Source organism: Megascapheus bottae, chromosome 15 (assembly GCF_031878675.1).
Source record: "Megascapheus bottae isolate mThoBot1 chromosome 15, mThoBot2.hap1, whole genome shotgun sequence".
Taxonomy (NCBI): Eukaryota; Metazoa; Chordata; class Mammalia; order Rodentia; family Geomyidae; genus Megascapheus; species Megascapheus bottae.
The window spans coordinates 35739995-35767975 of record NC_143523.1 but is presented as its reverse complement, the minus strand read 5'-3'; the positions used below and the strand labels follow the sequence as shown (position 1 = coordinate 35767975).

At 37.5% G+C, this 27981-nt stretch overlaps 1 protein-coding gene across 1 annotated transcript; it reads right to left on the bottom strand.

Annotated features, from left to right (window-relative positions):
* Positions 1 to 27590, bottom strand: Ube2d1 (ubiquitin conjugating enzyme E2 D1). Its single transcript, XM_090346363.1, has 7 exons — positions 27249 to 27590; positions 8783 to 8846; positions 7710 to 7741; positions 5308 to 5385; positions 4267 to 4372; positions 1484 to 1577; positions 1 to 853 (listed from the first exon to the last, which is right to left on the bottom strand). Exons 1-7 carry the CDS (start codon positions 27270 to 27272, stop codon positions 808 to 810), a joined length of 444 nt encoding a protein of 147 aa, XP_090202489.1. The 5' UTR covers positions 27273 to 27590; the 3' UTR covers positions 1 to 807.
* Between the last annotated feature and the right edge of the window lie 391 nt (positions 27591 to 27981).

Below are 27981 nucleotides of genomic sequence, written 5' to 3'. Positions count from 1 at the left end.
AAAAGCTACAGTAAGATCTGTAAAAGGTGTCAATATAATATTGCCTATACAGAAACAAATTCAAATGTGAATAGCAACAAATAAAAGTTACACATCTTCCTACTTAGCAGTGCAATTAATTCACATTGCAATAATGTTAAGTCAAGTATAACAGCAACAACAACAAAAAAAATCAAAACCAAGTGTTTTTCCATCATCAGAATACTGAGAATTACAGTGTAAAGATCATTTTGAGTTTAAGAAATCTTCAATCTACGGAATATCCTAAGAAGGGAACACAGTTAATTCTTTTCATTATGAGCTGTCATGTTTTCAATACTGTTCACAGGAAAAAAGTAATGAGTTGACATACAGGTAAATAGAATACATTTAGTCTATACAGTAAAAAAATACAAATTATAAAGTGAGCTAACAAATAATGAAATCTGAATACAGATTTATAAAAGTGACAACACATACAGTATTTCTCATGTAAAAACATCTAGTTTCAGCAAAAAATAATTTGGTTGCTTTTCAGCTGCATTGTAGATCTTGAAAGCTGAAGATGCAGATGTCCGAGTATCTTAAAAACCATAATAAATGTCTTTCTCAATGCATACAAAATGATAAATGCTCTCATCACAGTCTTAAGGGTATTTTTGGAAGTTTGTTTTGTCTTGCTTCAGAAACACATTTAAAATGGGTAAAAATCAAAGGGTTTCATGGTACAATGAAACAGTAAACAGTGCTCAATTTACTGCTAATGTTGAAAAAAAACACCTAGATTTTACAGTACTCTGGTATAAGTGAAACGTTTTTTTTTAAATTTTACATTGCATATTTCTGAGTCCATTCTCTCGCATGTCTGTTGTATCTGTAGGCATACAAAAAGGACATAATAAAAACTTACATGTTTAATCTTTAGAAGCATCAGCAAAGAAATTGTCTATTTTATCATCTTATGATTAACTATACTTATCATACATAGTAACTCATAGCTTTCCCTACAACCTTTATAAAAATGTATATACATATGTGTATATGTGTATGTATGTGTATATTCTTAAAACTTAAAAAGCTACAAAGAAAACCCTGAAATGAGTAGTATCTGCAAAATGCAAATGAGCCTACAGTGCTAGCAAGATGAAGCAGCTGGAAAACAAAGTCAGTTTGGGTGGAAAAGAGCTAACTTCTCTTCCTGGGAGAAGAGAGGGAAGACAATATTCAGTATCTTACAGTAATTACATTTTTTTCACTTCTAATTTGCCGCCTGAGATTATATAGTTATTGTGCAAACAGAGAACATGCATTATTAAACAGTAAATAGGAGGGAATGTTTTCTTTATTTGTATAAAAAAATAGTAAGAGGTTACTTCATTGGAATACAATGCAATTAAATGTACTGATAATATACTGATAGTATATTTCAAATATATTGCTAATTCTTACGTTTTTACTATATAGACATGCATTCAATGAGGAACAAATATAAGTAGACACTTACTTTTCTTTGTCTGATTTATAGATTTGTGCAATATCTGGTACTAAGGGGTCATCTGGATTAGGATCACAAAGTAGAGAACATATGGATAATAAAACTAGATTTAAAAGAAAACATTTTATTAGCGAATGGCATCCTGCTTTATAAGAGTTGCAGATATAAAAATAATTTTACTTAGTGTAGTGTTTGAACTCATAAAATGAAATGAACACATGAGGATTGGAGATGAGGCTCAGTGGTAGAGTGCTTATCGTGCACAAACAAGGCCCTCCGTTTAATCCTCAGCCCTTCAAAGAAAAAACAAATCATGCATCAAATTACATTGTATACTAATTACTAAAATCACAAAATAACAATACAAATGGATACTATGAAAGTATTGTTCTTTTTGTAATTTTAAATTCTATTGCTTAAAAATAGGATACTCCACATGGTTATGAACAGCCACTCAAATCACACACTCTACAAAACAATCACCAATGGCTTCATGCAGTGGACACTCTGCTCACGCATCTGTCCAGTGAAGACAGATTTGTAGTCGATACGTCTTATTTGTATAAAATGCACTTATGAACAATGTGAACTGCTAACTTGACTTTATTTTTGAGGCCACGTGTTTATTTTTTCAATAATAGGGTTTGAACTTAGGACCTTGTATTCATTTTTATGTGTGTATGTATATACATGTGTGCTATGTAAGACCGAGATTCAAAAACACAACACACACAACTAAGTATCTGAAATAGAAGGAAATCAAGAATCTCATCCACCTTACATATATGTAAGAATCTAAATGGAAGCTACAGAGCAACCTCCCATTTTTCTCCTCCCCTCTGTTACTATATTCCTTTATCTGTTGCTACACACCCCAGTCTAAAGATGGGAGCACGGTGGACTTGCAAGATGACAGAAAAAAAGAGGATGTTAAATAACATTCATCTTCTTCATCATCTACCTGTCCAATAAAATTTCAAGCCTTGTATATTTTAAGTCAAAAGCATAGATTCTCTGGGCTCACTTATATCTTCAGAATACTTCCAGACTACATTCACGATAGAAAGCTGTTTTGCTTTTATTTAAAGGTCTTGTTTAACTATATGTAAAATATAGGAAAGTGAAAAGTACACAGCTATGTAAGTGAGGTATGGAATGACCTCACAAAATTCATTAGTAAAGTTCTCCCTCTTACTACTCCTGTTTCCAGAAGTGACTTTCTCTGGTTATCATTATCATGGCTGCAAATAAAATAGTTTCGGATAAGAAAAAAATGTAACAGTAATCCTATACTGTTAGTATACACCAGGCATCACAACTCTATTTTAACTGTAAGAAATAGGCTATCCAACTTCTCAAAAGACAGCTTTTAGAAGCCAACAATACGAACTATATTTTATAAAAAATTACGAATATCAGAAGTTCTTAGCATCTGGCCATCTGCCATCGCTTTTAAAAGATAGGGACTTGGCTGGCTACTTATGCCAAATGACACTCATTTTGTAACACCATTCCAGGAAAGAGCACAGTAAGTTGAATGACATTTGACATACAAGGACTGCTTTTCTTGATTCCATGCATGGGAGGTTCATCTTTTTTTTAAATAAAAGGACACCAGAACCCATATGAACATTTTTAGATAAGTACTACACTTGAGGAAAACTACCAGTCATGAATAATGGATGTGAAGGCCTTTTGTTTACCTAATATTTGAAACAGTTATGGCTGTTGAATCTTGCACCCTACAAATCTTATCCCTTTTAAAAACAAGCTGTAGATTCAGGGTAGCACCTATTTTAAAAATTCAGAAATGACTTCTATCTGGTGAATATAATGTACCCCTTCTATTAATTACAATAAATATTATATGGAAAAAAATTCAGAAATGATCAGAGACGTACTTATAAATACCTTCAATAAAAACAATGTCAGGACTAGCCTGGCTCAAATTATAGAGCACCTACCTAGCAAGTGCAAGGCCCTGAGTTTAAAACCCAGGAATGCTGTAAATAAATGTGTGAGCTAGAGGTGAGGCTCCAGTGTCAGATCTCCCAGCCTGGCAAATATGAAGCCAAGTTCAAATCCCAGTACTTTTGCCCTCATCCCCGCTTCAAAAAGAGGAAAATATTGTGGAGAGGAACAAAACACAAGCGTGCTTGTACAGTCAATTGACTAAGAGAACAAAATTGGTTTTAGATGACCCATTCACACAGCTGACAGTTAAGCAAAGAATGATACCATATACCTGTAAAAGTGGAGAATTGGCAAGGATCACGTATCATCTTAATCATGTTGACGATCATTCAAAGTACTACATTACTCTAATGTGTAAAATAATTCTGAACTTTTAATCTATTTATTTGGTTACTATTTGTTCTATTAAACCTATATTTTCCTGATGAAGCTACACTGCTTTGACGATTCACTGTTCAGTTTCATGAACAGGACAAAGGGCCCCCCAATTTTTTTATTACTAACTCGTAGTCCCTGCTAAAGAAAACAAAGACAAAATTCAAGCTAACAGGATAAATGGTCCACAGATGTAACCTCACTTTTCTTATGCTAATATTTAAAATCTCTTCTTGTTTCACTATTTTGATCTGCCCATCAAACTCCACACCCCTCAATTCTCAGCTGCCATAAACCAGTCACGGAGATGGTCACAGCAAGGACAAAACACAACAGGAAAAAGCACAATCAATGTTATCTTACCTCTAGTGCCTAGGCCCTTGTCTTATGGTTTCTCTGTTTCACTATTACCATTTGTCTTAAACCTGATAGAATGAAATTACCTTTGGATACCGTCAAGGCTGGTGACCACTGAGACCTCAGGATGTCAAGGCATATGCTTCCATTACTGTTTATATTCGGGTGGTAAATTTTTGTTGTGAAAGCAATCTAAACACAAAACAAACACACAACCACAATGACCAGCATGAACAAATACAATCAACCTGTTCTGGGTCCCCAAACACCTGCAATGTGACACCGGAGAAATGCATTCCATCTCAATTGGATGTGCATCTACTTTAGGCTTCATGTAGTACTAGCTATTTAGAAGCAAAAAAAAAAACAAAAAAAAAAAAAACCCCAAAACAACCCTCAGTTTCCTTATTATTTCTCCTCAAGGATTAGAGAAGCATTTTGGAGAATGTAGTTAAGTCTATAGTAGCTAGCATGACTGGTTGGTTAGGTAGTAGCTATGGTAATTAAACTGGATTTCATCTTCCTCAAACTAATTCTTTTCCTACAGGGACTATCAATAGTGTCAGAAGTGCCACTTGGTTCTCTCAACAAGATTTCTAACTCTGTTCCAGGACAAAGCTGAGAGGTTTCAAATCTTCCTCACAAAAGTTGCTGTATGCATATCATGCATTTGACTTCAGGCAGATGTTTTTTTTTTAATCTGAAATAACTATTTCCTCAATGACAGATCAATTCACATCATTTGTTCCCCCCCAACCTCATCTAAATTACATCTAACAAAAACATTTATCTCCCCCTTGCCATTTACTTTTGTTTCCCCATTGAGTAGTATATAGCGCTACTCATAAAATATTCAATGAATATTTTAAAGAGAGAGAGAGAGAGAGAGAAAAGGTCAATTTGGGAAAGATGATGTCATAAATAGTTCATTGCCATAAAAAGTTTCCCACAAATACACAGCTGATAAGAGGAAAAGAAACTAACTGGTAGACTAACAGCTACTACCTTTATTTTTACAGAGTTTGAGCATGCTAACCTACCCTTAGTCTGCAAAATCATGAAACCATCTCTGGAAAAAGAGTAACCATCTCTGACATGAGTCACATCAATCACAGGGATGACAATACCTTTGGTGGTTTAAAAGGATAGTCTGTCGGAAAATGTACAGTGAGAAAGAAGACTCCACCTTGATATGCGCTATCAGGCTGAAATTACAAAAGAGTATGTTTCATTATATGTGTATTTTCGGTAGTACATAAAATGAATTCCCGCAATGTTATCAGTGTGAACAACAGTCACCAATACGTTAAATGCCTACAACAATTACCTGTGTGCAAAAAGTGCTGTCACCACATCACAAGTTGAAATCATGTATTACCTTGAGTTTAGCTTCCGTTTGCACGTCCAGCAATCACATCCACACAGCACATTTTAAACCACACAACATCAGACACATACATTAGTGTGACTTACCCTAACAAAACTTTTCATGAGTACTGAATATGAAAGAGCAGTCTACACATGAAAGCTACTGGGAAAAAAGTTAGCTTTCTGTAATATAATCATTTATCAAAAACAAAAGGGTTGGAGGTAGTATTTTTTTTTTAACCTAGAAAACTTAAGTTCTAGCTGGGCGAGGTGGCTCACACCTGTAATCCTAGCTACTCAGGAGGCTGAGATCTGAGGACTGTGGTTCAAAGCCAGCCCAGGCACTAAAGACTGTGAGATTCTTATCTCCAATTAATCACTAGAAAACGGGAAGTGGGGCTTGGCTCAAGAGTAGGGCTACAGCCTTGAGCTGAAGAGTTCAGGGACAGCACCCTGGTTAAGTTCAAGCCCCATAACCCACAACAACAACAACAAAACAAACAAAAAAAAAAAGAAATGGAATGGCTAACATTGTTACTCTCAAATCTTCATTACCTTCATTTAGTAACTAACCATTTACAAAATCATGCAGAAAATGCAAAGCTGTCTAACAAAACTAAATGTACTGCAATGGTCATAGTTTACTAGATTGGGAATCTACAAGAGAAATTTAAATTTTGTTGCATTTGAACATGACCACTAGAGGGTGGGAGTTTGGTCTGGTGGTATGCCTGGCATGCAAATAACCAGGGTTCAATTCCTTGGTACCATATACACAAATCCAATAAAGTTTCCCCAGGTTTCTTTTTATTTTCTTTAAGTTAATACAAAGTTACATAATTAAAACTCGATCACTGATTACATAAAACTCCTTCATGGGACAGAAAAGAGGGAGATTACATGAAAACATGTAACTAATATATGCTTAATGATCCCCCACGTAGAAATCTGATATGAGCACATCTGTCCTGATCTGTGCCCATTCTAATACAAATGGACTAGAGCTCATATGAAAAAAATAGCCAATTTCAAGTCATAACTGCCTCTTGGAGATAGAAATAGTGTTAATGTTTCAAAAACCATATAACGAATGATTCTTGTCCTTAATGTACTATGTTATCTCTCATCTCCTTTGCTGTCTCTTGGGTATCTCATATTGTTACAGTACCTCACTTTGTTATCTGATATATTGAATTTATTTGTATTTGATTATTTGAAATTTGATAGGGAAGGGGGGAAAACCAAGACGGGGCGGGGGTGGTAGGGGGGAGGGTAAAGGGTACTAAGACATGTGAAAGGGTATCAATGTATGTGAATTAATGCACCTTCTATATGGCAAATATCATGTAACCCTTTTATTAATTACAATAAAAAAAGAAAAGAAAAGAAAAAAGAAAGAAAGAAAGAAAGAAAGAAAGAAAGAAAGAAATAGTGTTAATGGGGGTGACAGTATCACAAAGGGTTAGTTTAAAAACAATAGGTACTTTGCAGTCTAAAGCAATACAACAAAATTAAAAAGAGAAAATTCAAAAGGTAGCAAAAATAGACCTATTGCACTATTTATCAGTCCTCTTTTGTAGAAAAGTACAATTAGAAGCTTTGCGCTACTTATTTCTAACTTACAAAAACTATGGATGTGGGGCTAGGAGTTTGGCCTAGTGGTAAGAGTGTTTGCCTGGCAAGCAAGAAGACCGGATTTGATTCCTTGGTACCACACATATAGAAAAAGACAGAAGTGGCGCTGTGGCTCAAGCAGTAGAGCACTAGGCCTTGAAAAAGCCCAAGGACAGTGCTCAGGCCCTGAGTTCAAGCACCAGGACAGGCAAAAAAAAAAAAAAATCCTATGGATATGAAAATGACTATGTTTAGTTATGAACAACTGACTCTGTCTGAAGAAAACAAATAAGACAGATCTAGTCTGGTTACAGATTGTGTGTAATGTGGAAAAGGAAAACATCTGAGTGACTCCTATAAATACTTGACACTAATGATAATGCTTCGAAAAATCATCATAAACCCCTAATCATATTTTGCGTCCTGGGTGATTCAGGATGTAAGCATATTCAACCCTAGTCACAAACATCGGATCAAAGGGGAAAAGGAAAGATAAAAAAGAAGAATGGTTACAGGGGTTAATTTCATATATACGAATCATACTTACAGGCCCCATAATTGTTGCTTGCCAGTGGAACACTGTAACAAACAAAGGAGTTTTGGAGTCATTTACAAATAATATAACATATATATATATATATATATATATATTTTTTTTTTTTTTTTTTTTTTGGTCAGTCATGAGGCTTGAACTCTGGGCCTGGGTGCTATCCCTGAGCTCTTCAACTCAAGGCGACTGCCCTACACCTAAAGCCAAAGTCCCACTTCCGCTTTTCTAGTGCTTAATTGGAGATAGGAGTTTCATAGTCTTGAGTGCCCGGGCTGGCATTGATCCAAGATCCTCAGATCTCAGCCTCCTAAACAGCTAGGATTACAGGTGTGAGCCACTACGACCAAACATAACCTACATATTTTTTTTATTAAAGAATTTATTGAGGCCAGGAGTTTGGCCTAGTGGTAGAGTGCTTGCCTAGCATGCATGAAGACCCAGGTTTGATTCCTCGGTACCACATAGATAGAAAACAAGCCAGAAGTTGTGCTGTGGCTCAGGTGGTAGAGTTCTAGCCTTGAGAAAGCCCAAGGACAGTGCTCAGGCACTGAGCTCAAGGCCCAGGACTGGAAGAAAAAAAAAAAGAATTTATTAACATTGATTTTTTACATCATATTTCAAATGACATGTTTAATGAACAAGTATTCAAGAAGGGAATCTATATACAATCACAGGCACTTAGATTTTAGAACGTAAGTAAATTAGGCTGAGGGTTTATATGTCATAGATACATACTAATCTATGTAATAAATCATTATGTTTATAGAGTCATAAATTTTTATATCTATGTAGTTGTGTTTATATTTCCAATACCATGTCCATAGCACTGGGTACGCAAATACTGAGTCATTGTTCTTGTATTGTTTGGATCTAATATCCACATATTAAGGATACTATGTGCCTTTTGTTCCTTTGGTCTTGACTTATCTCACTCAACATGATTTGCTCTAGATTCCTCTACCTCCCCGCAAATGCCATTTATTTTATCTTGTCTGTTGGCTATGTAGAATTCCATTGCATAACCTATATTTTTAATGGTAGCATTTTCCTCACAACAAAGCAAAGCTTACAGTCATCTCCCACGGGTCCAGCTGAACAGTGAGCAGGTGGATCGCGTTGTAGATCACTTAATTCCTGAAAGAAAGTAAAAATGCTTAAGGTTAATTCCTGCTTTCCCCTCCAGCAAAACAGGTATAAGACTCTAGTAAAATATAAACTAGCCACTTTAGCATTCTTTCCACTTTAACATTATTTTGTGCTGTTTTGTTTTCCAAATAGGAAAACAAAATGTACTTTGCCAATGATTGGCAGACGAGTATGGAAGTTGATATTAAATTCCCTTATGAGATGGCTCAAACCCTTGCAAAGGATTAAGCAGATTAAAACAGTTTTTCTTTAATATCCCTAAGACAAACATGTTTAAATTAGTATCCACTACATATAAGTTCATTTACATCTACGCTAGGTAGGCAATGTATTTAATAATAGTAATCTTTTTTTTAGTTTTATTTTATTGTCAGGGTGATATACAGCAGGATGGTGTTACATTTATCAGGCAGTGGGTACATTATTTCTTGAACATTGTTACCCCCTCCCTTGTTTTTCTCCTGCTTTCTTTCTTCCTACCCCCTCCCACTCATCTTGTTTTTCCTTTACCTTCCCCTTTTCAAATACACAAATAAACGTATATACAATATACCAAGTACCAAATCCAGATACAATAACAACATGAGATATAAACCTTAAGGGGAAAAGAAGAAACAAAGAAATAGCTTCACATAGTACATTGAGGCCAACAATCAGAAAGATAACACCCATTAAAAATAGGTTCTTACTTGGAGGAGCAGTTCGAGTGAGGACTTAGGTTTAATCCGTAATACCAAAACCCTAGGTCCTACTTCCAATAGGTCACAATCTAATGAAGGGGCATGAAGACTCAGAAAGATCAAGATTTAAGTCACCACATGAAAGTAGAAAAAAGTAGACAATCCACACTGTGAAGCACAGATCATCAACTCAGATTTTTCCTGTTCTCAGGGCAACAGAGGAAAGATCATTCAGGTTGACTAAACCTAGCTCTACCCACATTTTTGTAGAAGTCATTTTCATTTCCCTCAATCTTAGATGGAAGTGAACTAAATATCCCCAGATAAGAAAAGTATAAATGCAACAGAAAGGACTATAACTGGACTGGGGAATTTAGCTTAGTGATATAATACTTGCCTAACATGTGTTTGATCACCAGCACTACAAAGAAGAAAAAAAGAAAGGGAAAACAAAAGACTATAAGTGGAGAAAATTCAGTTTGGAAGATAAAGAAAGGTCTCTGAGGAAGTGACATTGAAGGTAAACTCCAAAGGAAGAATGGAAGTAAGTTTGGAGGACATGAGTGATACTGGAAGATGGAGTGACAGAAGATGAACTTGGAAAGACAGATTGGAGGCCAGGCAGAAAACAGAACAATACACAGCCTATTAAGAATTTGGGATGCTATACAGGTTTTAAGAAGTGACATGCCCTGATTTAAAGGATGGTTCTGACCTTAAAGGATGGGGAAAAAAATGACAAGGTACAGATTAGTTACTGTAAGTATGACAAATGAGGGCTTAGTCTGGAGAGGTAGCAAGGGGAAGAAAGGTGGTGGGCTCAGGACATTTTGAAGGGCATACCTATTGTGGAATCTGGTGATGAATTACATGTACACAGTAAGGAAGGGCCACCAGGAAGTATAATGAAGATTGGTGACAACTACTGTTTCTCAATTTCTTAATCATCCCAACAGTCCTCAGAGAAGGGTGTTATTACACTCCCATTTTATAGGAGAAGCATAAAGGAGACACCCTCCATTGCCAGCATCTGAGACATTGTACAATCAGACAGAAATGGAATTCAACTCAGGCAGCCCAACTTCTCACATGAAGAGTCACAGACTGAGATGGAGACTTGTCAAAGCAATATGCTCATTCGATGATTCCTGTAATGGCAAGAAAGAACTTTAACATGTAAGGCCGCAGGAGCTATGAGGGCAAGGCCCCAAATCAGAAAATTATTATATATAACCTGCTATTTAAAACCATGGGAAAGGTGTAAACATTTTCATGGGAAGACACAAATAAAGACTGCATTTCACCAAATCAAAGATGTCATCAGGTATAAACCACACCCTGACTTTATGTACCAGCAATTAAAGAAAAATGCTGCCAGTTAATGTTAAGACACTACTAATTATGTGTCCTGACTTTGCCCTAAGTTCACTCCTCAAATAGGATAGTCAAGGAAGAGGACGAGGTAGGAAAGGCTTTCCAATGGGGTCACGAGCTAAGTAGTTATCCAAGTGCAAGCTCTTTCTTGACCTATTTCAGTATTTGTCATTTTGTTGCTCTTAGTAGTTGGTGCTATGTTTTTCATGTTAATGCACAAAATTATTAGCACAGAATAGTCACATTGTATAGGCTACGCATTCTACCTACGGAACCCTGGGAAATTTGCTGAACCTATTAGTCTCAAATGGGCCATCTGGTCACACAATACATTGCTAGATGCCTTGAAGACTGTATGGAGAAGAATACAAGTAAAGCACCTAGCTTAATACCTGGCATATGAAAGACATATTTAACAAATCATCATCCTTCCCTCTCTTGCCTCTTTCACTAGAATATTTCTTAAGCCAAAAGTTTGGGGCATTTTTCCCTATTGATGCCTCTGCAGTGTTTTGTACAGTGCTTTTCGGTCTTGCATCATATGAGAAGGTTTAAAGAAATGTCATGGGTAGAACATAGACATTCCAAATTCTGATCTTTGAGAAATGCAAATGAATCTAGCAATGGGAGAAAAAAGTTTTCCCTTTCACAGATCTGCACATTGCATATACTAAAATATTTTATGGGTATTGAAAGAGAATAGTGGAGGCTACATAAAAACATAACATAATGACAAATAGATATGATTACCAAAAGAATATTAATAATTAAGGTGTGTGATGCCATAAGTCACAGATTTCTGATCTACAGAATGTGTGATGTAGTCAAGTCTCCAAAACCACATAAAATTCTCCTAAACTTTTGTTTTGTTTTGGTGTCTCTAGAAAACCTCATAACTCTAAATATTCCACTTTACTGTTTATTTAAGATGCTGCTGACCTACTTTCAGGACACAACTTTGGGTTGTTCTTCCAGAAGTGTGGGGTTTGTGCTGAGCTAACACAGTCTCAAAATCCTGCCCTCACCACACTAAGTCATTAGTGACAGAGCTACCACACAGGGCTGTGGTCTGGAGGGAGATTTTTTGAAAATGTATCCCACGTTCAACTTCACCAGCTGGACTAATTATAGACATTTATATTTGTGTACTTTCTACATCCCTTCTAAAAGTCATCATTTTGATCTTACAATTTCATCCCAATTTTACCCCTTCTAATATTTTAAAGATTTAATGTAATTGTATTAATTATGACACTAAGAAAAATCCCAAGTCACTACTCAGGAACACTGGTTGATGATTAAACCAGGACATGTAATTCCGTGAGAACCTGTTCATTTGTAGAAATGAGATGTAGTCTTGGATTTATAAGAAAGAGAGCCCCTGGATTCCTAAAAGCTTCAAGTAGTCATAGTAGTCATACCTACAAGGAAACACAGATACAAGTAGTGCTAAGCCTAAAGGGTCACCTTCTGAATGTAATGATGAAAATGTAGAATATGCTAAGGAGTACTGCAAAAAAAAAAAAAAAGTGTCCCCTGTGAAGCCAGGTGCTGATGGCCTACCCATGCAATCCCAGAACCCTAGTGACATAGGAGGCTAAGGCTGGGAGCACAGCAATCTGAGGCCAGCTCAAAAGGAAAGCCCTGGAGACATCGCTTCTCAATCAACTGCTGCATATGCATGGACCGGAAGCAAGAGTCTATCTCAAAAATAACAAGCAGGAAACAAGGCTGGATGCAGCTCGGAGATCAGAGGACTTGTCTAGGAAGACTGAGACTCTAACGTCATTGCCCTCCAGAAAGTAGGAAGTTTGTTCTATGAGGAAGCATTATCTACTAAAGGAACCAAAAACTGCTTTCCAAATAAACACTGGTATACAAAACATGTAAAAAGCCAGGATATAAAAGATCTGGTAAACTCTAAAAAGTCCAAAGGACTGCTTCAGAGTTTACATAATATCTATGCCCCCCCCCTTTAAACTTGTAGCATTTTTGCTGTTCTTTTCTTCCTTCTTTGGAGGATGGGGAGGGAGGACTTGGGACTGAATTCAAAGCCTTGCATTTGCTAGGCAATCATTCTACCACTTGGGCCACACCTCAGTCTTTCAGTAATGTTATTCATCAAATACAGTGAGCCACCTGTATTTGCAGGTTCAATCAACTGCTGCAGAAAATATGCAGAGAGAAAAAACAAACATCTGTACTGAATAAACGCAGAGTCCCCCCAATAATTACTCCCTAAATAACATATTAATACACTATTTGCATTACATCCAATAATATAAGTAATCTTAAGGAGGATGTATGAAAGCCACATCACACAAATACAAACGGGGTTTGGGGGCTGATTTGGAAATTCTCAAGGGGTAAAAGGTAAAAGGACCAGCCTTCCATGGATAGCTGCATAAATGGGGCAGTCGCATAAAGGGCCTTATTTATGAAAAGACAGATTGGCAGAGGCGTAGAAAAGGTGAGCATTTTTTAAAAGAAATTATTTTCCAGTTGTTACAAGGTGGTATTCAGGGTTGCATTGTGTCAAGCAGGCTGTGTATGATGAACGCCAAGGGACACCATTCCAATAGAGTACAATGAGCACAACTCCCTGGCGCTGCAATGCCCATAATAGGAAGTGGAACACACAGGAAATGAATAGCACACCTTTCAAAGCCAGCTTACATGTCAGTACTGTTTGGGGCACATAAAGAACACATGTGATGTGGAGGAGAGAGTGACAGTTTGACATTCAAGTGAGGCCAGAAGTACTGATTTTGAGTTAGCCAACAATGTGCTGATATTGGAAAGGAAATAATGGCAACCCTAGAATTCAAATTTTCCAAAATGAAAACCACAATATTTACTAGAAGGAAAAGAAAAGAAATGTGTTTCCACAAGTGATACTGGATCAATTAGGTATGTACATGGAAAAAAGTTAATTTGATCCACTATCTCTAAACATATATAAAAATCAATTCAATTAGGTTACAGATTTAAATATGAAGCTCAAATAATGAAACTTTAAAAAGAAGACACAAAATCTCTTCATGACCTTGGCAGAGGCAAAGATTTTAAAATCGTATACAAAGAGTACTAAGCAAGAGGGGAAAATTTTATGGGAAATTTGGATTTGATTAAAATTATGAACATCTGTTCATGAAAAGACACATTAAAATTGTGAAAAGCCAAGACAAATGGGAGATAATATTTGCAATACAGTTATCTGACAAAATATTCATTTAGAATATGTAAAAAGCAATTTTAAAAGGCAGCTTAAACATGTATCTTACAAAAGATGTTATCCAAATGTCATCTACATATATACCATTAGTCATCAAGGATATGCAAATTAAAACCAAATCTTATGCTATAACACACTCAACAAAATGGTTAAAATAAAAAAAGAAGAAAAGTACAAATGTTAGCAAATGTGAAGCAATTGAAATCTCATCTACCTGCTTGTAGAAAACAGACAATATACAATAACTAGACACAGGACTACTGCTATATGACAGAACAGGTCTACTGAAAAATATACATTTAATAGAAATGTGAATATGTAAGCTCACTCTAGAGGTATTATTTGTAATAGGCACAAAAACAACCCCAAATGTTCACTATCTCTAGACTAACTTGCAGTCTGTTTGTGCAACAATATAAATAAATGACACCTTCAGGAAACAAAAGAGATGGCTCTCACTAAGATACTGAGCAAAAGAAGCCAGAGATAAGAAAAGTACTTATCACTTGATTCCTTTTAGAGAGAATTCAGAAGCAGTCTAAATTAAGCTCATTTACCTTTAAGAAGAAGAGGTAACACTGGGAAGGGAAAAAGGCATCTTGGACCCTAATGATGCTATTTCTTGGTCAAGTGTTAAATTCATAGTTGTCTTTACTTTTTGAAAATTCATCATGATGCCTGCTTTATGCAGGTATTAAATATCAGAACAAAAGTCTATATTGTAATGTAATGCATTTTTCTATAATAACATAATAGCAAAAGAGCATGTAATACAACAATATGGCTCTCAAATAATGAGAGTAGTTACAAGTCCACACATAGGAACTCATTCCAGGAGCAGATTGTGAATATGATACTTACATTTTGTGTGCATATATACATATATATACATATATATGTATATATGCCAGTCCTGGGGCTTGAACGCAGGGCCTAAGCACTGTCCTTAGGCTTTCTCAAGGCTAGAACCCTACCACTTGAGCCACAGCGCCACTTCTGGCTTTTTCTATGTATGTGATACCAAGGAATTGAAACCCGGGTCTTCACGCATGTTAGGCAAGCACTCTACCACTAGGCCAAACTCCTGGCCCTGTATATGTTTTCATAATGCCGTTTCTAATTGTTTTCCATCTAAAATTGAAATGGATTGTCAATTTCTTTCTTTACCTTTGAGCCCAACTATAAAACAAAACAATGCAATACAGACTGAACAATAAATAACATCAAATTGGTTAAAAAAATTCCTTCAAAGAAAAGTTGTTCATGCCAATGAAGCAATTTTCCAACCCACTGTGATTAACACTTAAATTTTTTAAAAAATCTAGTAAAGTAGCTAAATTTCAAAATAAAAAATGTAAGTGGTGAATGACACTATATATTAATATCATGACTAGACTTATAAAAACATAAGGACACAACAAGTGTACTTAATGGATTTATGTAGCCTTCCATGTCTGTGGGCTGCTATTCTAGTTCAGATTTCTATAACCAAGTAGACACAAAGAAAAGTACTGAAAGGCCCAAAATTGAATTTAAATGGGCACAGATGGCATGTTTATAACACCCCCACAATATGCTGAGTGTTCTCGATTAAAATGATCTAGACACAGTCCCTGCCTCTAGGGGACATAAAATCTCAAAGTGGATGAGGCAGTCTAATTCAAAGTAAAGTAAAATAAACAAATAAACAAATAAAAACTGGAATGCAAGAGAAGAGGCCTATGTTAATGTCTCGGTTCCCAGAAGGGTAATAGTTCAATCTGAACAGTGAAGAATAAAAGCTGACACGTGAGAGCTGCCTTATTTACTAAAAGATTTAACATGACACTATGCAGTAAATATTTCCTTACAAATTATGCTGACCAGACTGAAAAAGCCTTGTTATTTTCTAGCTACAAAAGGCAGAAAATCTAAATCTCTTTAATACATGTAGTATATACCCAACTGGGTGTGTGTAAAAGACATCATACAACCCAAGCTTTGAGGCTGATTGATTTATGGCCTGAAATTTATATTACTTAACCCAAAGCATATGAAAGCATTATTTCAAAAGAAAATTATACTCAATCAGCTGTTCATTCATGTGACATGTACATGTTTGCCTCAAAAACTCTTAAGCCAAAAGAAAAAAACCAGTGATCTCTACTGGACTGCATTTTTGGTGTTATTTTTAAGGATAATGAGCTAAATTTGGCTTGACTGTAAATAAACATTTCATTGGCTAACAGCTGAGACTCTGATCCAGTTGACTAGAGCTACTTCAATAGAAAGATGTCAAATAGTTAGAAATGTCTCCAAACAAAATCTCTTCAAGCCCATGGATTAAAGTACATATTGATGTTTTTATTGTGTAGAATAATGGGTTTTATTATGCCATTTTTACATTCATATATATACACATATTATATGTAGTATATATTATCCATACATAATAATAAAATAAAGGCTGAAATGTAATTAGGTTGTAAAAACCAAATTCACTTCAACGAAGTGGTCTTGGCTGCATCAATGTCCCTGTTTGGGTTATTTTTGTTGGTTGTAGGGCTTGAACTCAGGACTTGGGCATTGTTCCTAAGCTCTTTTGCTTAAGGCTAACACTCTACCACTTTGAGCCACAGTTCCATTTGTGGTTTTTGAGTGGTTTATTGGAGGTAAGAGTCTCACGAGGACTTTTCTGCCCAGGCTGGCTACCAATGTCTCTTTGGATTAGGCATTTCTGCCAAGGCTACTTACTTAAGAAATAATTATGTGGCTAAATTCTATGGGTAAGGAAGACAATAAAGAAAGAAATGACTCTGCTGACACTGTTGTATCTGAGCAACATTTATTGCATCTGAACAATAAAGACTATAAAGAATAGAATAAAATTTGAGGAGGTTGGGATTTAACACAAGGGAAGAGCACTTGCCTGACAAGAAGGCTCTGAGTTCAGTCCTCAGCTCTCGAGTCCTCCCCTTGCTGCCCCAAAAGAACCTTGAGATCGGAATGAGAAATATATCTAGCTCATGTATCAAGTCAGCAACCACTTTCCCATGATCTCTGTAGCAGTCACAGTGGTTCCATTTTCCATTTACCTCTAGTTTCAAGCACAGCTTCCTTCTCAATAGAAGACTTTTCAAAACGTTTATCAAAATTATAAACATTATTGAACAGTGCTGAATTTTACAAGAGCAAGGATGCACACCTAACACTGAGAATTTCCTAGTTCAGGAGTAGAGGTGTATACTTATACTTCAAGCTATCCTACCATGGTCTGAGATAGGCCTAGGTAAAAACTCAAGACCCTAATTAAGCCAGTCACTAGAGGCTCAAACCTGTATTTCTAGCTATTCAGGAAGCTGAGATTAGAGAATCTGAAACCAGATGGGGAAGGAAAAGTCCATGAGACTCTAATTTCCATTTTTTTTCAAATAACAACTTCTATTTAATAAATAACATTTTCCAGGCACACAATGAAAGTGAATAGTTGATAGCAATACAAACTGAGTGGCATGAAGACTTTATACTACATGAGAATTGGAATAAATCACACAAACTGTAGTCACTACCTATAGGACAATTTTCACTTAGATCTCTCCCTCCCCTCTTATCTCGATTTAAACAGCAAAAAAAAAAAAAAAAAACCTGAAGTGGCACAGCACATAGGCCTTGAATTCAAGTACCAGGATTAGCATAAAAACAAAAAACAAGGGGGGGGGGAATGGGTACCAAGACATGTGAAAGGGTATCAATGTATGTGAATTAATGCACCTTCTATCTGGCAAATATCATGTAACCCTTTTACTAATTACAATAAAAAAATTAAAAAAAAAACAAACAAAAAAACAAAAAACAAAACAATAACCTTCAGTGCTTATCAAGCTCCAACTTTCAGTTTCTTAGCATAGACTATTAAGTCCCTCAATAGTATGAAACGTGATGGCCTTTATTATATGTCCTTCCCAAATATGCCAAATAACTTTTGGTCTTTATTTCTGTACCTTTCTGGTTTCCCCTAGACTTTAAAAAGCTTCTCTGCCTATAAGAGAGAGGACTCAATATTTGCATACCCAATACTATGGACATGGTATTGGAAATATAAACATAACTACATAGACATAAAAACCTATGACTCTATAGACATAATGTTTTATTTCATAAATTAATATGCATCTATGATATACAAACCCTTAGCCTAATTTTGATTATGTTCTAAAAACTAAGTGCCAGTGATTGTATATAGATTCCCTTCTTGAATACTCGTTTGTTAAACATGTCATTTGAAATATGATGTAAAAATCAATGTTAATAAATTCTTAAAAAAAAAAAAGAAGTTTCTCTGCCTATACCTGTATCCATTTCCATCTTCTCCACAGATTTCCTGGTTCCCACCTTCGATTTACTTCCTGTGAAAATATATTGTACTCTCCTTCTGGTATTTTCCAAAGTCCATCTATCTATAGTTACAATTTTTTCCTACCCTTATTATTGGGTATTATTGGGCATATTTACAGTTATATTTTTTCTTGCCCTTATTGGGCATAATTTTCTTATTGCATTTAATATACTTCTTAGGACAGAAGGTATTCTATAAATGCATTTACTTGAATCTCTAAAATTCTATTATGTCTAAGACAGCTCTGTAAGGCAGCTAAGTATGCAGATCAAAAAGCCTTTAAAGGACAATGACACCTGTGAAACAGATGGAGGCTAATTGAAATAGAAAAGCCTTTTATGTTACCAGTATATAATAGAAATGCATCTTTGTTAAATCACAAATAATTGCTTTTTAATCAGTAAGATTATCATTGTATAATAAATTAAGATGTCAACGTTTCTTTCAATTCTGACATCTCCAAGTAAATAGAATTTGTCTCAAGTCTTATAAAGTTGCAGAGCAATACCAATGCACAGTATTTCCTTTTGTCCCATTTTGATGTGTGCTTTACAAAACAAACAGGTAGTAAATTATTTGTTTACTTTAAATTAAAAAGGGGTGTGAGCAGATATAGCCTAGCAGCAGAGCACTTTGCCTACAATGCGTAAGACCCTGGGATCAATCCCTTTCAAAACAAAAAGAAAGAGAAAGAGGAGCAATATATACATATACACAGACATACAAAGATACATACATATTGATAAGCATCACATATACATCCACAGAGGGACCCATGGAAACTATGTTCAACTCATCAAATTTCCTGATAAGGACAGTAAAGACTGGGTGTTAAGGTCACAAATCTAAGGTTAGGACAAAGGTTCAAACCATTTGCTTTCTGGTCAAGCTTTCTCCCCATATCAGTTTAATACTTACTCAAAATCATGTTCACCAGAGCACCTTATTCTCAATAATCCTGCGGCAATGAATTAAAGTCATTTGCATATTTCCAAGCATGCCCAGGATAAACGAAAGACTGAAGACTAAAAGAAGGAAAAGGAATATGCTTTTTATCTTCCCCAAGAGCTATATATCTCATGAAAGGTTAGAAATGAACACTCCCACTTAAGCTTTGAGGAGAATGTTTGCACTCTGAGAGGCAAGAAAAACATGACAGGAAATTACACACAACTTCAAAAAAATACATGATAGAATTTCGACACAATGAAATATGTTATATATATGCTATATAACCTTTTGAATGCTATATTATCAAAACTTACTATGTACTTCCTCATAGCTAAGAAAAGTGGTATTTCAGAAAGAAAAAGAAAAACAATAGTAATGAAAAAACCTCATCTCACTGCCTATTACTTAAAAAGTACACAAAAACATAAATACATCTAATAGCTTCCAAATATTTGTTAATGTATCATCTAGCTTGTAACTCTATCCCTAATAAATGATATTCAGTAAATTCTTTTTTTTAAATGCTTTATTAATTTTTAATATTCTTATTTTTATGCCAGTCCTGGGCTTGAGCTCGGGGCCTGAGCACTGTCCTTGGACTTTCTCAAGGCTAGAGCTCTACCACTTGAGCCTCAGCACCACTTCCAGCTTCTTTCTATGTATGTGGTACCGAGGAATCGAACCCGGGTCTTCATGCATGCTAGGCAAGCACTTTAACCACTAGGCCAAGCTCCCGGCCCAGATATTCAGTAAATTCTTAATAAGTGTTTACATAAAAATTAATCTTAAACTAGGGTAAGTGGTATATTTTGAAGGCTAAGGGAGGAGGAAGACGAATTTGAGGCTAACCTAAGCTAAAACTATCTCAAAAACTCAAAATAATTTTAACGATCATATTAGTATAACCCACTACCATTCCTTTTTTCCTTTTTCATCCTTTATTTTTGCAGTAGTCCAAGTGCTTTATCCTTGAGCTTTCTTGCTTCAAAGCTAGCCCTCTACTACTTGAGCTAAAGTTCTCCTTCCAGCTTTTTGCTGGTTGGTTGGAGATAAAAATCTCACAAACTTTCCTGCTCAGGGTGGGGGGAGGGAAAGTGGGAGAAAAACATGGGAAGGGGTAACAATGTTCAAGGAGTAATGTACCCACCACCTGATGAATGTAACCGCAACTCCTCTGTATATGACCCCAACAATACAATAAAATTATTAAAACAAAAACAAAAAAACTTTCCTGCTAAGCCTGGCTTCAAATTGGGATCTGCAGATCCCAGTCTCCAGAGTACCTAGAATGACAGACATGTGCCACCAGCACCTCCTTATCTAGTATTATTCTTGAATACTGTGTGGCTGGCCATTCATTCTACTGATAGTAAAACAAAACAAACAAACAAAAATGAAGTATTAACAATATCAAATGGAAAATTTTCCAAGGTTTATACTATATCTGTATCAATATGTGTATATTTCCCATTCTTTCTATATTCCATATGCATGCATGTATATGTATGACTGGAATTTATTCTCTCTATAACATATATGCATGTATATGTATGTAAGACTGGCATGTAGTTTTTGGTAATATTAATTTTCCCTAAAGATCTTGTGTGATGGGACAGTATTTTTCAAACTTTCAACCTCTACAGCTTCCAGATGGAGGAGGAGCTTCTTGGAGTGAGAAGAAACAGATTACTAGTTGAGGGATCTTAAGGTAAAGGAAGCACCTCCCAGCCCACCTCCTTTGGAGAGCCTTTCTTTAAGTCTGAAAGGAGCCCAGGAATCTAAACAGAAGGAGATGAGCCATTCAAACAGGACCATATGAATAGAAAGAAGTGGGCGAAACATCCAGGAAGAGGCAAGACAGGAGGCAGAAGAACATGGCTGCAGGAGGGCCACAGCAGACCTTCTGTTTCTGGAAGGCAGGTGGTTTCCTAAGGACAACCCCAGAATATAGTAACCTCTCCCCCCCATATTTTTATCAGTGCATATTAGTTGTACAATGGTGGGTTTCATTGTATGGTAGCCTCTTCTTGATGTCTAATGTGTGAAACTAAACCTCCACAGATCCATTTCCAGAACCAAAGTAAGTGCAGAAAAACCTCAGCTTCTCAAAGATAATGTAGATCCAAACAGTCCAGAATAGGATCTGTCTTGTCTTCTTGAAGACACAGGTTCTAAGGTAACAGGAGGATCTCCCTGGTCCTCAAATTGCAAATCTGGGTTATCACCATTTTATTCCTTCACATGAGTGAGAGGAAAGAGACAAGTTACTCAGTACCTATTTTAAATCAAGTATCAGTCATTCTCTATGTAAAGGAGTGGGGGGCTTATACATACTACACAGTCATTTGTCAAATAAATACTAAGCTTATCATTTTGGTGAACAGCACAAATTAGGAATGAAGGTTCATATGTTTTCTACGTGTATTTCAGAAAACAAAAGAAGAGGATGCTGCTCAGCTTCATGGGAGCAATCCCATAGTATTACGTGTGTGTGTGTGTGTGTGTGTGTGTGTGTGTGTGTGTGTGTGTGTGTTTGTGTGTGTGTATGGCCAGGACCGGGGCTTTAACTTAGGGCCTGAGCACTGACCTTGGGCTTTCTCCAGGCCAGAGCTCTATCACTTGAGCCACAGCACCACTTCTGGTTATTTTCTATGTATGTTGTAACAAGAAACTGAATCCAGGTCTTTGTGCATGCTAGGCAAGCACTCTACCACTAGGCTATACTCCCAGCCTCAACAATCCCATATTATTATGGCTTTCATATTTGTCTGGTTTCCTAAAATAGGCATAAACAGTCTTATTTAGTTCTATCCTATTTATTTCCACAGAAAAAGGAACCTCAGAATTTTTAAACTACAGTAGGTGATCTCACCATCTTTTTACACTTTTATTGTGTTAAAAGGGGAAAAAGCATTTATGGAGGCAAAAGAGAGACAGCTTAATCACTGAGGTTTAAAAACAGAAAATGCACACAGGGGCTTATTAGAGATAGAACACTTTTTCCACTGATTCACAGCAAGCCACAAATCTGACAAAAAACAACAACAACAACAACAACAACATAAATACTCTGTTCCGCCTTTAAAATTTTTTTTTTCAAATCTAAGTTTCTTTCTTGGAATAACTAGAACCATTGGATTTAATCCTATAATCTGAATGGTTTACCATTCAAAATCACTATAGGACCCCACCAGATCAATGTGAAGACAGTAACCTCAAAGGAAACAATACTTTTTTTTTTCCTTTAAGGTTCTGGTGTTTGAACTCAATACCACATGCTTGCTTGCTAAGCCACATGTTCTCCCTCTGAGCCATCTCCAGCCTAAAATGCTTTTGACAGAAAATTTATAAATTACAACCAATGTTCCTCCTTTTAGATGAGAAAAATTTATAATGGTACACAAAATGAGCCAAGTCCTATTACTCATTTACAATTTTAAACAATCCAGTATCATTATCTTGCTGTGGAGATGACAATGCATAATCAGCACATTGAGCAATGCATCTGAGACAACGATCAAAGATGCCCAATTATAAAAACACGTTTACATGTATACTGAATGCTCTGGTTTGCAAAATCCTTCCATCCATAAACTCACTGGACTATAGGTGTCCTTCAGGTCAAATACAGTAAACACAGACATGTGCCCATGTGGATAAGAAAGGGTGAAATGGCCTTGAAGCCAACTATCTAGAGTCTTAGTATCCCCACATACTAAGCTGGTGATCCTCAGTTAGCTATTTAATATCTCTTTGCCGCTGTTTCATCATCTCTAAATGGTAGTACGAATACTGTTTCTCTTGGGCCTTACAAAGGATAGAGTAGTGATGAGATACATACTGTTTGCTGTTACCAGCAGCAACATTGTATGGATTTTTTTTTTTTAAAGTCCACAGAGCCAAGAATAAGAACAGGATCTTCTTCCCAGAGTTGATCCATCTACAGAGGCTAGATTAAGGATCCTGTTTATTCAGGTGATATAAGCAGTTCATTGTAGAATTCGAAGTGAAAGTTCCACTGCTCAAAACATTTACAAAGTTGCTCAAAACATTTATAAAGTTGTATCTTAATCTATGATCATAAACACACTTTAAATTAAACAGATTTAGGGGAAAATCCCAATGTTTCACTTTCCAAATTGTAGCTAACTTATATATTTTTTTTTTGTTTGTGGCGCTGGGGATCAAATCTAGGGCCTAGCTACACAAGTGTTCTACTATTGAGCTAACCTCCTATCTCTAAAGGTTCATTTGAGGGATAGTAGTAAAAACTAAAGAATAGCTATCCGTGTTGCTATATTTATGGGAAAAAATGTTGTATTTCAGTTTTCAAAAGACAGACTTTTTTAAGGCATAAGATGGGTACCACTGGTTCACACCTATAATCCTTGCTTCTCAGGAAGCTGAAATCTGAGGATCATGGTTCATAGCCAGCTCAAGTAGAAAAGTCTGTGAAACTCTTATTTCCAATTAAGTGCCCAAAAAGCTAGAGGTAAAGCTGTGGCTCAAGTGATGGAGTGCTAACCTTCAGCAGAAAAGTTCAGGGACAGAGCCTAGGCCCTAAGTTCAAGCCCAGGACTGGCACAGAAACAACAACAAAAAAAGGCATAAATCTATCACATAACATGCTAGTGTGATGATATTGCCTAAAAGGCCTTATTAAATGGAAAAATAGAAATGCAAAAAATAGTTCAATAGTGATAACAATGACTATATTATGATTTGTGTTTTTCCAATTTTCAAAGCATTCAATATTGTGATACAGTATTTCTAATTTAAAAACAAAGTGTGTAATAAAGTGTATCAAGGACTGAAAATGGTGTATCAAGGTAGAAGAGCACCTAGAAATCAATTCTAGGAAAATTATAGATGCCCTTAGAAACTGTGCTCCTTTTCCAGATGTCATAGGTTTCTTTTCTTGGATGTAGTTCAAACTTTTTTCTCTTAGTGATTTAGGTGACTGCAATAACATCTTTCACTGTGTCTAAAAATAGGGCATGGGTGTGTAAATTTATGAGCTGAAATGCAAAATCAGAGTGCTAAATCATTTGGTGCGTTCTAGTATGAGAATGTATTTTAAGCATTGATATCCACATGCTATGTGTGTGTGGTGTGTGTGTGATGTGTGTGTGTGTGTGTGTGTGTGTGTGTGTGTAATTCAATGCTCTTTTTTTTCATCATACAGAAATGGGAAATTGTGAACTTCATTCTCAAACATGCCAAATCACTTCTTCAGAGAATAACCATGAGCAAAGCATTTCTCCCTTTCAGGCCTCAAATATCTTTTTTAAATAAAGAGAACATGGTGAAATACTGTCAGTGGTTTTCAACCTTCTTTCCACTCCAGCCCATTCAAGGGATTCAAAATCCCTCCATTCACATAGTGTATATGGTTTGAAAATGATTCTGTATATCCAGAAACTGTCCTGCTCGTATTCTATGGTACACCAACTGCAGACTTCTTTCAGGATTCACAAACTTTAAAGTCTGCCACATTAGGCAGGGAAAATTGCAACCCAATGACCTAAACTTACCTGATAAAATCACTTTAATATGCTTAAAAGGGAAGGCCAAAAGTGAGCATGTAACTTTATCTGACATAAAAGGCAAGGTTCAAATACGAATCTGAATACTGAAGATACCAAGGTAAAGGTTGAGACTGTTTATATGAACAATGGCACATCTGAACTAAATTGGCTTCTAATCAAGAAGTAAAAAAAAAAAAAAAAAAAGACTGAGAAGGCAGAGAATCTGTCTCTATGGTTAGAAGGAATGGAATCTATGATTAATATAACTTTTGTAAGTTAACTTGCCTAATAACACAGAAAAGAAACCAGGTTGACATACAGGGGTCTTATATGATCCCTAATTTCTTTCAAATACGAAGTTCTCACAGGTTTGACATCCATTCTATATAGGCGATACTTTTGTCCAGGGTAACTCTGTTATAATAACCAACAACTATGGAAAAAAAGATCTAAAAAAAAAAAGGTTTGGATATATGCTAAATATAGACTTAACATGGTGATTGACAAGAATTTCTAAGCACAGTATTTTCAAATGATGTTCATACTTCTTGACATGCGCATTTACTATGGATGAACTCCACAGTATCTAAAAGCTATGTATTGCAAAGTCATGTGAAAACTTCTCACAACCAGGAAAGAAGGAAACAGCATTTTAAAAACTTCCTTGGAAAATGTGTGTTGTCTGATTCAAAGGTGAACCAACATTACATCATTGTTAATAACTATGCAAGGTATGGTAATGTGCTGGTAAGGTATGGTAAAGGACTTCTAAATGAGGACGTAAATTATATGAGAAATGCGTAATTATTTTATCTTCAAAAGAAAATTATTATTACTAAGTTAATGCCGATTGGTTGTGGTACATTTTATAGTAAGATGACCCTGAAAGGGTAGGAAGAGAAATAATGATGCAGTTTTAGTATTTGCATCAAAAGGAAACAAAAATGTGGCTGAGGGTAGAAAGTTGCTGTCCTCTGTACCAAAAGATGCTACCAGTGGCAAGGCTAAATGCAATGTATATATGCTGACTACACCTCCAACTTCAACCAATATTGTATTAACGCGAAGACGAATAAGTTGAATAAAAAAACGTTTTGGTAAGCATTGATTTGTTCGGAAACCAACCTCAAAACCCACTGATCATAGTTGGCCTGACTTGCTGAGAGCTTCCCAGACTTTCAACGTTAACAGCCTGGACTAGAACTGTAAAAGCCTAAAACTTGGGTCAAGCACCCAAAAGGACAGAAAAAGCGAAGAAATAAATAGAAATGCCAAAATTCCCACGGGAAATGTGACGAAGAGACCTTCTTGACACCGTGTTGGGATGAATACTAGGTGTACGACGAAGAGATGCACAGTTCTTTTTCCTCATTCTCTACCCGTGTGTCAAAGCATCCAAAACAACTTAATTTGTGGCCCGTTTCTGTTGGTGGTTGGAACTTTACATCCAAGTTTATCATGAGGAAAATAAACCTGCTTGGCTTGGACTCACCGCGAAATCACAGCCAAGAGGTCATCTTGTTGTGTATCAGCAACTAGATTTTCACTACAGCTGTGTGACCTGAAGTGGCAGCGCAGAGGCACCAAAATAGAAGGAGCAGCAGCCCTCTCAGCCCCAAATGGGCTCCTGAGCAGGAGCCAACCGCAGAGCAGAGCGCAGAAAGAACAAACCCAACAGCTCCGGAGGAGAAAGACTGCCAGGCCCACCACACCTTCCCGTGCCCTCCCAGAAAAGCCCGGGGAGACGGGAATATATTCAAATTAACAGTCATAACTAATAAAAAGAAGAACCCAGGTTTGAGAAAGGGCGTGGAGGAATCACAGCAGATGACAGGGGACCAAACTAAACCCGCCGTGGAGCCCACCCCAGCTGTGAGCACGAAGCACAGATTTCGGGAAGGCGCTGGCACACACGGAGGAGGAGCTCCACCCGGGGACTCAGGGCGCAGCCCGTTTCGCGATCGCGCGGGGGAATACCCTAGTTTCCCCCCAATCCCCAAGCACCTCAGGCCATCGGGGTGCTGACCTCCACACCCCACCTCACCTGTCCCGCGTCCACGGTGCGGACCGTCCTCCCGCTTCGTCCCACTGGCCTCCGCCCCGGCCCATCCTCCCATTCCCTGCCCTCCCCGCACATCCAAGAGGATCAGCGTCCAAGTCAGCCACGGACCTGGGGGGAACCGATGCCCCCTGGCCGGATGCCCCAGACCGCCCCCCCCCCCACCGTCCTTCCTCTCGGGCACTCACTTTCTGAATCCGCTTCAGCGCCATCGGTCAGGGAGGGCGGTGGGGACACGGGCCGGGGTTGGGGGGGGCGTGGATCGTCGCGCGCTGGGTCCTCCGGCTGCTCGGCTGGATCTGCCGGGTGGATCCCCCGGCTCGTCCGCTCGCTGGTTCGCTCCGGGCGCCGGTGCCTGCTCCGTGTGCGCCCGAGCGCGAGTGTGCGCGAGTCTGTGTGTGCGGGCGGGGACGCCGGCGAGACTCTTTTGTTTCCGCTTTTGCTTCTGGGAAGGAGCTTGCGCCCTCCCCGCCGCGCCCCGCCCCGCCTGGCACACTGGGAAGTGTAGTTCCAGCCTGGCCCTCCGCCTGCGGGAGGAGAGGGGAGGAGGGTGGGCCGAGGGTGACCTGTGATGATGACTCACGGGTGACCCGCACCCAGCCAGGCTGGGGGGTGGGGGTGGGCAGAGCCGCGGGCGCTGCGTTCTGCGGGGTTGGAACGCTGGCGCGCGCGCCTTCGCGAACGTAAGGCTGCGCATCTGCCAAGCGGGGATGACAAAAGAGCTCCCGATCGCCTTTAAAGGAATTCCTAAATTCTCAGTTAATCAGGCCTGGGCCAAGAGGTTCCCTTCCCCGCCCCCCACCCCGGCTCATCTCATTGCTACCCTTTTGGATGTCACGGTCCTGGTCAAACGCCCTAATTTCTCATCCTCCACATACACACGGACTCTTCCCTACCTATTATGACTCCTTACCCCCTCGG

Excerpts from the sequence above, each read along its gene's own strand:
- Ube2d1 (XM_090346363.1), bottom strand. The coding sequence starts at position 27,272 with ATGGCGCTGAAGCGGATTCAGAAA. Across the intron at positions 8,847-27,248 it reads CGCTGAAGCGGATTCAGAAA|GAATTAAGTGATCTACAACG; the intron begins GTGAGTGCCCGA and ends ACTTTCTTTCAG. Across the intron at positions 1,578-4,266 it reads AGCCTTGACGGTATCCAAAG|TTTTATTATCCATATGTTCT; the intron begins GTAATTTCATTC and ends TTTTAAATCTAG.